Genomic DNA, 12,076 nt, shown 5'->3' on the forward strand with positions numbered 1-12,076 from the left:
AGAAAATGACCCTGAACACATCAGAGAAAAGCAAAAATTTATAAGTACAGCAAAAGAGGTTTAAAATTTTCTGCTTTAGAGTAAAAATTTTGTTCTCCAGCCACATCCACAAGCACACAAAACCAATGCAAAGCCTTGCTTAAAGAGGAGTCACTTGTGCTTCTCTGGCTAGAGTGAGAGGTTCTGAGAAATCACCTTTCTAGGTGACCTGGCTCTGGAGTTTCCACTTCTTTGAACATCACTTGAAGTGATGGTGCCTCGTTACAGCTGAATTTCCAACTCATGAAGTTCCTGCACAATTATTGGCACTTTGAAAAAGACTAGTCACGCAGTTTCCTCCCCATCCCAAAATACATTCTTTTCGATACTGTTTGAAAGAAGTTAAGAATTATGCTGATAATTCCACTTATATACTAAATAATCCTATTACAACAAGTTCTGGAGAAATTAGGGTTTCAAAGACCACTTGAATAACAGAATATTAGTCATAATAACAGGAAGGGGAATAGATTAAATCAAAATTTAAGATAAATTCAGATGTGTTTCTTATCAGAACTTGAAGCCTTTATTTGGGCTATCACTCATCTTTATGCAAACAAACACGTTGGCATCATTTTATTAAGCCTCCTCCAAGTTCTTAGGAAATGGCATGTTATTTTCTGGTTTGTCACAATCTCATTATCATTTCATTATGAACCTTTACTTTGACACTTCAATCTTTGTACAGCAGTCAGGACCTTTTCTTCCTAAAACTGTTAATGTTCTATGGCTGATTACAGTTTCTCCAACAGGAAACAGTGCATCCCCTCCTCCTTCACTCCTCTTGAGAAAAAACAACATAACCTGTAATAACAGCAAAACCCAACCTTCATTTATCACTTTAATGATCCCTTCTCCTTGTTCTCTCTCTTCCTCTGGTCATTTGGAAAGTATCCTCAGTGTTATCTTCAGTAGATCCTTTCCCTTTTCTAATCAAGGAAAAGGAGGTGGGGTGGCAGAACGGGTCACGCATCATTTGGCAGCTTTTAAAGGGACACCTTCAGTGACTGAATCCCAAGTCTGTACTAAAAAGTAAGCTACAAATGAGTGTATCAGGTCAGTGTTTGCTAAGACTCAGTGTGTGAAGCACATGCAGGCTTTTTGTTTGTTTTGCTTGCTTTTGTTTGCTTTGAGTTCTTCTGACGCATTCATAACCCAAAATGATGGATTTTGTTGGCATATGAGGCCATGTGCATCTATTGGTTTTACATTCTAGCTTTCATTTTTCTGCAAGTGTGGCATTAAAGCTAAACAAGGAGCATGAATAGCAGGAAGTCCATTATACTTTTCAAGCAAACTCTGTTATTAAATTTTGCATATAGCATCACTTAAAAAATACAAAAATGCAAACTCTTCCTCCAAAAAAAAAAAAACCCTTCCTATTATTTGATGAAAAGGGTGAACCAGATTGACTTCCAATGATACAAAGAATTTTTTAATATAGTGAGGGGTTACTGGAAAAGAGAATATTCTCTGTGCTGAAGTATTAAGAGGATTCTAATTTCTCTTCCTTGAATAGGTAACTGATAGCAAGGCCACAGGCTGACCAGTTCTGAAAATGTTCATCCCATTCAAACAAGCTAATGTGATTAAGAAGCCTATGTGTCTTAGGGATGATGATGAGTATCTTTTGGATATGTTTATCTACAAGGAACTAGGGGAAGTATTATGCAGAAATAATGCAGACCTCCTAAGATCTCTCCCTTTCTAATTTAAAAACCCTCTGGAACTTTGGACTCATCTCCACAGGCTGGGCTGAGTTCTGAGTAATCCAATCAGCCCTTGAAACTTCCTCACAAGACTTTTAGTGTCCTAATTTAACCCAGGTCAGAAATATCTAAAAAAGCATCTCTCACTCCCACTTCTTTTTCTAGCCAAAGGCAACAAAACAAGGCGCTTAACCAAACTCTTTTTAACCTCACTCAATTGGGTTCAGGTTACTTGATGGTTCAGTTTTGGCTTGGTGGCTGTGGTTAAGTTTTATTTTCCCTGGAGATGGGCCCTACCTGAAAGCCCTGGAGTGTTCAAAATTCAAACCCAAAAATGAATGTAAATTTTGCAATAGACCCTTCTGTAGACAGGCAGAAACCACAGATTCAAATGTCCACAGACTTTGGTTCTTTGAGATGGAGACATTTTCATGACTTCGTATCTTCCCTTACTGATCCTGACAACATGTTTTATTTCTCCAATACCTAATTCATCACATTCCTGCAAAGTATGTGATGAATTCACTTTATTTGCAAACAAACTGAAAACCAGAGTATTTTGCTTGACTCAGAACAGACACAAATCAAGGACAGAGATGGAATGTTACCTAATATGACCATTTATCACCATCTGGAGTTAGAAGTATATAATCTGTAATAAATTAATTTGCCATGCTAAGCTTAAAGCAGGTGGGGTTCTTTGGGACTCAGCTTCTGCTTGCATGACAACATCAGGATCCTAAGTAATACAGAGACATACCTTTGGAATGTCTACAGACATGTTTTGATATTTTGCATATTCTCAGATCCCACTCTGCGTTCCTGCTGTGCAAGGTGTAAGAAAACAGGTATCTCTCTGGGTAACACCACTTGGGTACAGAGACTCCAACTTGCAGGTCACATATATAAATACAGAAGTGAATACTGAAGAAGGGAATCAAATATAGTCAATTAAAGGCAAATAATTTTGTTGTTTGCAAGCCAAAATTTAATCCAGATAAAAGCTTAGCATAAACAAGATGGGAACGGGAGAATTTAAGTCTTAAGAACCTTGTCTTCTGGCTTGCTTGACAAGCAAACTTCTAAATGGCAAGTTACTTATCACAGCTGTAATCTATGTTATTTTGTTACTCTACTTGATTGAACCTGGCAATAAAACAAAGTATCCAACATAATTTCCATAGGGTGAGGTCTTGCTTACTGCTGCATGTTTACCTACAAGTCCAGATTAATCACAAGGAATTCCCTCAAACTTCTGAGTTAAGGCAGTGAAGAAGTGTACTGTCACAGCCACCAAAAAAACCCCTCATAATGAGATAATAAAATCCATTTAAATCAATGCATATTAGTCACTAGTGAGATCTGCTTCAATGACTCACTGAGCAACTTTATGAATCAGAGAACTAAATTATTGCTTACCATAGCTATGCTCCTTTATTCCTCAAATCCAAAATATACTCTGCTAAAAGGAAAATTGGATTAATTTTCACTGCAGAAGTGTTTTGAATTCTAAATTATTACCCTGCAAATATTTAATTTAACTCCTTTTCTGTCCTGTGAACAGTAAGGTTCGTTTAATTCACTGAAATGTGGAAGTGTCAATGAGTTGCCAACATCAATTTTGACCTGCGCCAGGTTCAGTCTCAAGCTTGAGCTACCCAGTTCAGAGTCAAAATTTCCTAAAATTTGTGAGGTTTTGTTTGGAATTAATTGAAGACAAAACTATCACCCTATCTTCCCATAAACCTATAGGGCCGTGCAGAATTTGTATCTCTTATTTTAGGAGTCCTCCCTCTGCTGGGGAGGAGCTGCTACACGGCTTCCCCTCAAGCTTCTGACCGGCTGCCATCAACAGCGAGCAGAATCTGGTGGGTCACACAGGTCTCCACAACATTCACTCCTCAAAGAACAGAACCAAGGAGTTCTCAGTGACACAGGGGTATTTTGCACTCAATTTTGTATTCCAGAGTTATTAAGAGTCCCCAAACCCACAAGTGCAGCTATGCCTAGGAAAGCCTAGGCAGAGGAAAGACAGGAAGACACTAAAGCCCTGCATCTCCCCCAGAGAGGATTCTGAAAAATCCTCATGGTCCTGAGAGCCTGGCAAAGACAAGGTGAAGCAACACTAACTTTCTATATACTGCAGAGTCACCGGGGGAATGTGTAGATGGCATCACAGACTCAAACAGCAAGAAGCCAACATTGGTACAGTTGGCTTTGATTAGGGCTACAGAAGATCCCATTTTCAGAGTCAAGGAAGTTTTCCTATCCAAAAAGACTTCATGGTGTCTTAAGTTACACAGAGACTTTACTGTAGGACTCCAGAAAAAACAGAAGATATGGTCTAGTCAGTGTTAACCCTTAACAGACAAAGTAGGGAAACATCCACTAATTTGACTGAATCTGCACTAAAAAAAGTTACATATAAGTAATCTTTAGTCTGACATTAAATATCAATATCCTGTATTTTTTTTACATGTGAATTTACATAATGGATGTCAACTTGTTCAAGAATGAGCTTCAGTGTTTTCCCTTACTTTAAAACAAGGCTAGTACTGTTTTTTGGAACAGTATTTCAGATGCAAGATAGAACAGTCGCTATTTAAGCTCAGTTTGTTAGTGAGAAGCTGCAGTAATGTTTATGCTGCATTTGTTGATGACCTTTGAGAACTATAACATTTACTATAACATTTCATCTGCCTCTTCCTTCCCTCACTCTAACATTTTTCAGTATACAGTTGCTGCCTGCCAGTTACTGCCCCCAAACAAATGCAGCATGGTGACAAAATTTTATTGCAGGCATTAATTGGGTACTTTTCAAGAAAGTGTGCAGTGGTGGCATTTATATATATTTCTTTTTGATAGGATGGGCAGCACCATGTTTTTTGCTGTTTATGTGGTTATGTTTTTTGTTACTTCTGCACAGCAGGAATGGATTTAACAGAAAGATGTAGATGAACAAATATTACAAAAGCCTGTTTATTTCCTGGCAAAACACATCTGCATGCTCTAACACTGAGCATCTTCATTTACTTGTAGGTCACCAAGTGAGCCAGGCCCCGTGTGCACTTGCCAGCTACAAAATCAGTAGTCAAGCATCTAGAAATCCCACTTCATTTTGCACCAAAAAATTGAGGCAACACTACTCCTTAGAGAGAAAGTGATAAATATAAAAAATCCTGAAAACCAGGGAGAATCTAAAATCAGGATCACTGCTTTCCCTTACAGAGATCATGATCAGCCAGCCATACATTTCAGGTTATGGAAAAGCAGTGAAAACAGTAAGCTGGAGGTCTCTGAGAGAGAGCATAGGAGCACAGAACTCCCAGGTTCCCTCCCCTGTTGGACCAGAGGTGCACACACAAGGAGGCATCACGCTTTATGTTCAGCAGTTATATTTAGAGGGGTTAGGTGGAGTGCCCTGCTCCTGGCATGATCAAAGGCTGAGTATTCACCAGAGCATCCCTCGCCATGGATGTCTCATAGCAGCAGCATTTCCAAGAAACTGGCAGGATCTGGAGGATGGCAGGACTCACATACAGGGGCTAGAAGTGAAAGCCCTATACCCAGAAAAAATCCTGAAACTATTCTTGTGTTCTTCCTTTTCCATGGGTAAAGAAACTGAAAACTCTTTCGAAGTTTAAAAGAAACCAAATTTTATATAATGTATATGTATTCAAAATAAAAAAGAAGGAATCAATTTAGTCACGTTTGAATATGAATATATATCCACTTCTACTTCATGAATGAAAAGTGCTTTATTTGCTCTCAGTTTTTACAAAAGCATGCATGACCAATACTATTTCCAGCTAGCCTACACCTGATTTTTCTTCATGCTTTTCATCGGCAAGTCAGAATAAACTGTCCTCAAAACTCTGCTCAACCAGAGTAAGTTATTCCCTTTGTCCTGGGAAAACTGATGGACCCATCTTACCCCCTTATGCCTTTCTACCTCAGCCATAGCAAGCTCTCTGATGGACTTACAACCCAGAAAACACCTTTAATCAGCAGGAGTGACAGCAGCACGTTGCTGGGTGGCAGTAACTCAGCCAGAACGGGTGGATGGAGCCCATCAGACCCCAAGCCCTCCCTCCCCAGCTCCTCTCTACTCCTGACTCCCAGCCAGCCCTCCTGCTTCGCCTCCTCTCTGCTCCCTTCCCTCCCCGCTTCCTCCTCCCTTCCCCAGACACCCAGACAAGGAAGTGCAAAAAGGAGAATTCAAAGTGTGGTTTGACAATTGCTCTTTGATGAAAAGCACAATCCCTAGGAGCATGACAGTGTCAGCACTGAAATTGTTGGGAGTTCCAGTTTGTTTTGATGAAGACAGTGAATAACAGTTTTTTCAAAGGTTCCTTGTGCAGTACACAAGGACACATCAAAATCTGCCTGTGTCCATACACTGAAGTTTATACACAGGCTGAGTGTTACAGGACCCAAGACTTAGTGGTTCTTTTTATTTTATTTTTTTACACGCTTGCTAATGGGTTTACATCAGTATAGAGAGTCCATCAGGTGAAAAAAACCCAACGGGGCCTCGATTTGTTTCTTTTCCTTTTTAGATTTGCTGTCCTTTATTTACAACAGTGGCAAAATAACTTCAATCAAAATGAGGTTAAGATTATTTTTAACAGATGTTCACTGCTGGCCTGACCCAAAATCCATTGACGTCAATGAGAAGACTCCATGGGGCTTTGGATTGGGTTCTAATTGTTGGAAAAATTAATGTTATTGTAAACCACTGGTCAGTGCTGTCACATGCTCCCCTTCTGTGCCAATTCTATATGACCGGATAACAGCTTCACATAAATCTGTTCCAACTGTTGTCTAAGAGGCTAAAGGACACAGAGGTTTATCTCTTTAATTCTGAACTGCCCCTGCTCCTTCCCCAGCACACCCCATGGCCCTACTGTATTTACATTTTTACATTTGACAGATTGAGCATTATGGACTATTCACACAATCAAAACATTTCACAGCCAGACACTGAGTGGAAATAATGGAATTAATGCTGACTGTGTGAAGACAGCTGAGATACAGATATGTATGAGAAGAGACAGTTTGGTTCATACACTTCCAGTAGAGATTTTTATTTGTTTTTATTTAAATACAGACCTGAAAGAAGGGTTGCACTTACTGTTAAGAAGACGGAAGTCTATAAATGGGTAGGAGCCGCGGCGCTCGGAGACAACCCCTGTCTGACCTCTCACCCGTGCATCTCCTGCAAAACACAAAATCCCCAGAGACATTAGAAGGGGCAGCTGCCTTTCCCTGCTGTTTTCATCTAGATCTATTTTTTAATACAAAGTGACGACATTACACTCCTCCAGTGGGAAAACTAAGGTCCAAAAATTCATCTCCCATGACATCCCGGGGTAATTGGGTAAAGCAGTACAGCTGATCCTCTTATCAGAACAAAGACACAAAAAACCCTTCATTGCTGGCTGGGATTAAACAACATTATCCTATTGAACAACTTCTTGCCCAGCAAGCAGGCTCTCATTGCTTCACAAGAAGTGCAGACATCTGCCTTTTTTTTCCTCAAGCAACAACAGGTAGGACTCTGACTGTCAGGGCTTCACATACAAAGGTCCCAATCCCAGACTAGGCTCACAATCCAATGGACCTCCACAGCTGTGGGATTGCTCTCAAAACCATCAGTTGATGAAAAAATCCCCCCCAAAAAGTACTAAGATGTTTTTGCACTTAGGGGGGTGGTTTGTATGTTTGTTTGTTTTTGTTTTACTTTCTGCTCTTTGAGCACTCTGGAAAACGCAAACCTTCTCCTCAAACACTGCAGCTGTTTTATGTAAGTGAAAACCTGATGTTCTCAGATAAGCATTACTCTGAAGCGTCAGCATGTATATTTAAAGGTGATGAAGTGCCAACACAATACTAAGAATTAGTACTGTGTATTGCTGTGTAACTCACACTGACTAGTTCCTGACTTACCATGTAATATTGATGAAATAGGCAAAACTAATTTAAGCAGAAAAATGCTCCCCAGGATATATAAGAGTTACAAAACCTCTCTCCAAGTAGACAGGAAGTAGTGGGCAGGCATGTCAATTTTACGTGTCCATAATTTTAAGTATCTTGCAGTGAAATGTAACTGTTCCTTTACAGGCAATCAACAAGACCAAAATATTAAAAATTCTTAAATAAGATGAAGTCTGGAGACCTTGAGGTTCTAGTTAAGAGTACTCTAGTTCTCCACCATACTAACTCCTCTTCTACAGAAACAGAGACCACAGTGTTGAAAGCAAACCCACTGCCCATCCTTACACAGCTCACACTAGTAGCAGTAGTAGTGTAGTCCTATCAAAGTTTGCAATGAAGTGTGAATTTTTAGTTACTTTGAATTGCATTTCCTCTGGGATACAAATATAGCATCTGACTAATCTAAACAATAATTTAAGAATTTGGCTGCTAGTGCTAGCTTCTACTGCTTGTGTTTAAAAACAAGAAAACATCTAGTAGCATAAAAGAAGGACCTAGTTAAATGCTGGTTTTTTTTTTTTTCTATCTAATGTTCACTTAAAATGTGCTTACAATTATGTTCAAGGGAAGAAAGCCAAGTAGAATTACTAAGTTAAATATCTGAGGTGGAGAAAAACTTCCGTGCCCTCTAGGGGTCCTTAGAGATACGAAAGACACAAGAGAGTGCATGCAAATTAAGAATTTTTCAAACACAGTCACTTTTGATTATAAATATAAATCTAGGTTCTCTCGCCCTTACTTTCGCTTTGCTTTTTTGTTCCCAGAGACAGAACACGTGCTCCCCGTTCTCGGCTCCTTCTTGCCAACCACTCTGAGGAACCAGTCCAAAGCAACTCCGGCTGCTGTTGACCCCAATTACCCCTCCTGACAGCAGGGCCAGGAGGGGCAAACCTCTACCTGCTCTTCAGCTGTTCCACTTCAAAGGTACGCTGATGCCGTGGGTCTACCTTCAGCAGCAGCTTAAAATTATGTGTAATGCAGTTGTGGCAATGAAGGTACAAGAACCCATTCCCCCGTGATCCTCACGTTAAAAGAGAAGAAGGGTGGAGCAAATAGCTGGAGAGTTTGTACAGCTCCGACGCAGGATTCACCAGCACCCACAAGCCAGAGCTCATGAAGCAGCGCCCAGACTTAAAAGCATTGCTCTCTGCCACAGGTAACCCCATCAGATTGGCTCACGTGTGCACAAAGAGTAAGGATGGCAAGCACATGGTACGCATGATATAAACCCAAAAAAATCAGGCAGGCTTGAGCCTGCTGCTGATACAGGCATCAGCAAATTAAGAACGGGTGTGAATTCAGAGCATGCCTTGACCAACGCTTTTGTTTTTCTGCAGGCACCAAGGAATTAACAGGAATCTGCAAGTAATCCCCTGTATTACACACTGATAAACATGTCACTTGTGACTGTATCAGCGGAGACATTAAAAACAAAACAAAAAAAGATAAATTCAGACTCCAAAAATCTGAAAAAACACCAAAAGCACATGATACTATAAAGCCAGAAAGACTGATATTCTTTCTAGGCATGAAATAATGCATCTATCAAATCAGAGGAGGTACCACAGTACTAGACAAAAAGAAAATCATATACAACAGTCATGTATCAAAAGGATTCCTTAACTCTGATCTCAGAAGTGTGACCCCAAATTTTGAGGAAGAGAACACTAAAGGTAGGTAGACAACTGTAACACTGATGAAAAGACAAGGTGGGCTTACCAAAAGTAGACCATACAAGATACTCAATTACCTCAAATAAAATAACTAATTGTTAGAAAAAAAGGAAAAGAAAGCAATACTGTAGTGCAATTCAACAATATGGACCTCATTAAACATCCAAGAGAAGGGAAGAGATGAGTACAAGAAATGAAGACTAAAAATAAGAAGATAACACGGTGCACGGAAAGGAAACTTTTGCGTGGGAACAATTACTCCGTAACCTCCATGATATTTAGAAAATTTATGCTGGGAATGGTCCTAAAGAATTTTTCTTGATGATCTTGACACAGAAGAGCACTCATGATCCTTGAGGATAACACAATGCTGGGAGATACCAGGTATTGAAGCTACAGCTATTTTAAATTAGGTTCACCGCAGCTGTCACCTCTTTGTCCCAGCTGCTCTGTGGCCCAGATGCCTGATGTTCCTGCTAGCCCAGCTTCCTCCCACGGTCCTGCTGTCTCATACAGACCTACAGACTAGCCAAATTAGATGCTTATGTACACCATTCAAAGCAATTTCAGCAAAGGGAGGGAAAGCAATAGAGCTATTGATGGAATTAGTAAGAAATGTGAATGAGTTTTATTGAACTAGCAAGCCCCAGAATCGGAAGTCATGACAAATTAGTGATTATTAGAATTGGCTGTTTGTGTAATTTTAAATTTTTTACAGATAATATAATTTTGGACTGTCTCTAGCACTATAGGAACCTGTATACAGAATAAATCTGCATCCTTGCTGACTTAGGAAAAGCTACTAAAATCTTTATATTCTTATATGATTATTAACTTTATCCTGAGGGAAGGCAAGTTTCTGATGAGTCAAAGATGTTATCAAGTAGCTCTACCTCATGAATCTGTTATTTCAAAATACTTCACCAGGTGCCTCCTAGTCTCTCTCTACATCATTAGAGAAAGATTAGTTAGGAAGTGGTGGTGGGCTAAATCAACCACACCTCCCTTCCTCCATTTTTTTCTTGGCACACGAATTTGGAAAATATTCATATTCTTCCCTTTTACTTTTAATTACATCTTAGTAAGGGATTGCACCAGATATACAACTTGCCACATTAATTTGGGCCGTTAATGGCAACACACTCAATGCTTTTTTTTTTTGCTTTGGCAGATGACTTTGAGGCTGACTTCCATCAGTCCACCAGACCTTTACATCTCTTTGTCTCCACCTTAAAAATCAAGCTAAGCAGTCGTTCTGACAATTTATGCAATTAGCAGTTTTAGATAAATAATACTTTTTAGAGCGAAAGGAAGGAATTCTGTGGTAACAAAGCAGGAAATTTTGACAGCTCATTGTGTTCCCAAATGAAACGGGCAGGGTGAAGGGAAATGGTCAGGGTACAGATTCTCCTTGACTGTTTTGGGCTGAAGATGCAGGGCTGGAACATCTGCAGCTGCAAACACCAGGGGCTGCACCCTCACTGGTGCCAAGCTGCCACGAGAGCTTCCAGCAGGGAGATCTCCCAGGGGCTGCTGTGCTCTTGAATTTTACTTTGTCGTTGTTAAAACAAACAAGAACACAAGCCAAATAAACCAAAGCAACCCGTTTAAGGAGCCAGTGCTGTGACTGACACGCATGGCAGATCACAGGCACAAGAAAATCATCTACAGGGCAAGAACCACTGCACTACTATAGCATCAAGGGCACTTCAAGATGGTTCAGAAGGGTTAAGAAAAAAATGAAGCAGCTCTTAACTGCCTTTCACATCTGGAGGAAAGAGCCATCTGCACTGAGGAAAACAACTTCTCCAAGACTTGCCTGAAACAGCGTGCGATTCAATTTCACTGAGCAAGCACAACAAATTAGGAGAGAAAACAGGCCCATAGCTGTGACAAAACAAGAGAGTAGCTTCATCCAGCAGAAGTCAGGACCAACCACCAAATTATTGATTCTATTTAGTACACAGCTCCATGTGGTAAATCTGGAATACCACAGCAAATTCACAAGAGGTTACAAGTATTTATTCCAGTCAAGCTTTCTTACAATCTTCATTCCAGTATTGCTTAAGTTGACTGTTCAGGGTACATACTGCAGTGGCTGACAACTTTCCATGGAAAACCAAGTGGAGTAGTAAGGCCTCCTGTGGACTCCATGGAGCCCATGGCTCCTCCACTATTTCAGTTATGAAAAGGCTTGGGATTTCTGACCTGAAGGAAGAGAGCTTGATGATGTTTTAAGCATCAATCTGGTTTTAGTGGAAAGGTTTCTAAAAGAGAGAAATGTTGCTCTGTAAAAGTACCAAACTCAAATGAAAAGCTATGTTAAAAGTGAGCACCAGAATTACTGGAATTATATTTTTATTTGAAGACATCTAATACTTGCTCATGGTGATTCATGCTGGTTTGGATAATTTCATTCTGTTGTATTAGTGCTATAAGTGTTACTGTAAATTCTTTTTTGTCGAAGGCATTTCATAAAGATTTCTCACGTGCATCAGATCTTCTGAACAAAACCATTTCCTCTGAACAGACACAAAGAGACTGATTTAAGGGTTACAGACTCAGGATGACTCCCCTTTGCAGAAGGAGAAACTGCAGCAGCCACCTCACTTCATTCACTGTAAGCACTGAATTTTTAAGCATGTAAACATTCCAAAA

General features: G+C 39.9%; 1 protein-coding gene across 5 annotated transcripts in view; it reads right to left on the reverse strand.

Annotated features, from left to right (window-relative positions):
- Positions 1 to 12,076, reverse strand: part of PDE7B (phosphodiesterase 7B) — a 170,187-nt gene that overhangs the window by 31,084 nt on the left and 127,027 nt on the right. For all 5 annotated transcript variants that reach the window (XM_063151507.1, XM_063151508.1, XM_063151506.1 and 2 more), the window contains one exon: positions 6,883 to 6,966. In XM_063151507.1, coding sequence (XP_063007577.1) covers positions 6,883 to 6,966 — 84 coding nt within the window. The remainder of the gene's footprint in view (positions 1 to 6,882; positions 6,967 to 12,076) is intronic.

Source organism: Melospiza melodia, chromosome 3 (genome assembly GCF_035770615.1).
Source record: "Melospiza melodia melodia isolate bMelMel2 chromosome 3, bMelMel2.pri, whole genome shotgun sequence".
Lineage (NCBI taxonomy): Eukaryota > Metazoa > Chordata > Aves > Passeriformes > Passerellidae > Melospiza > Melospiza melodia.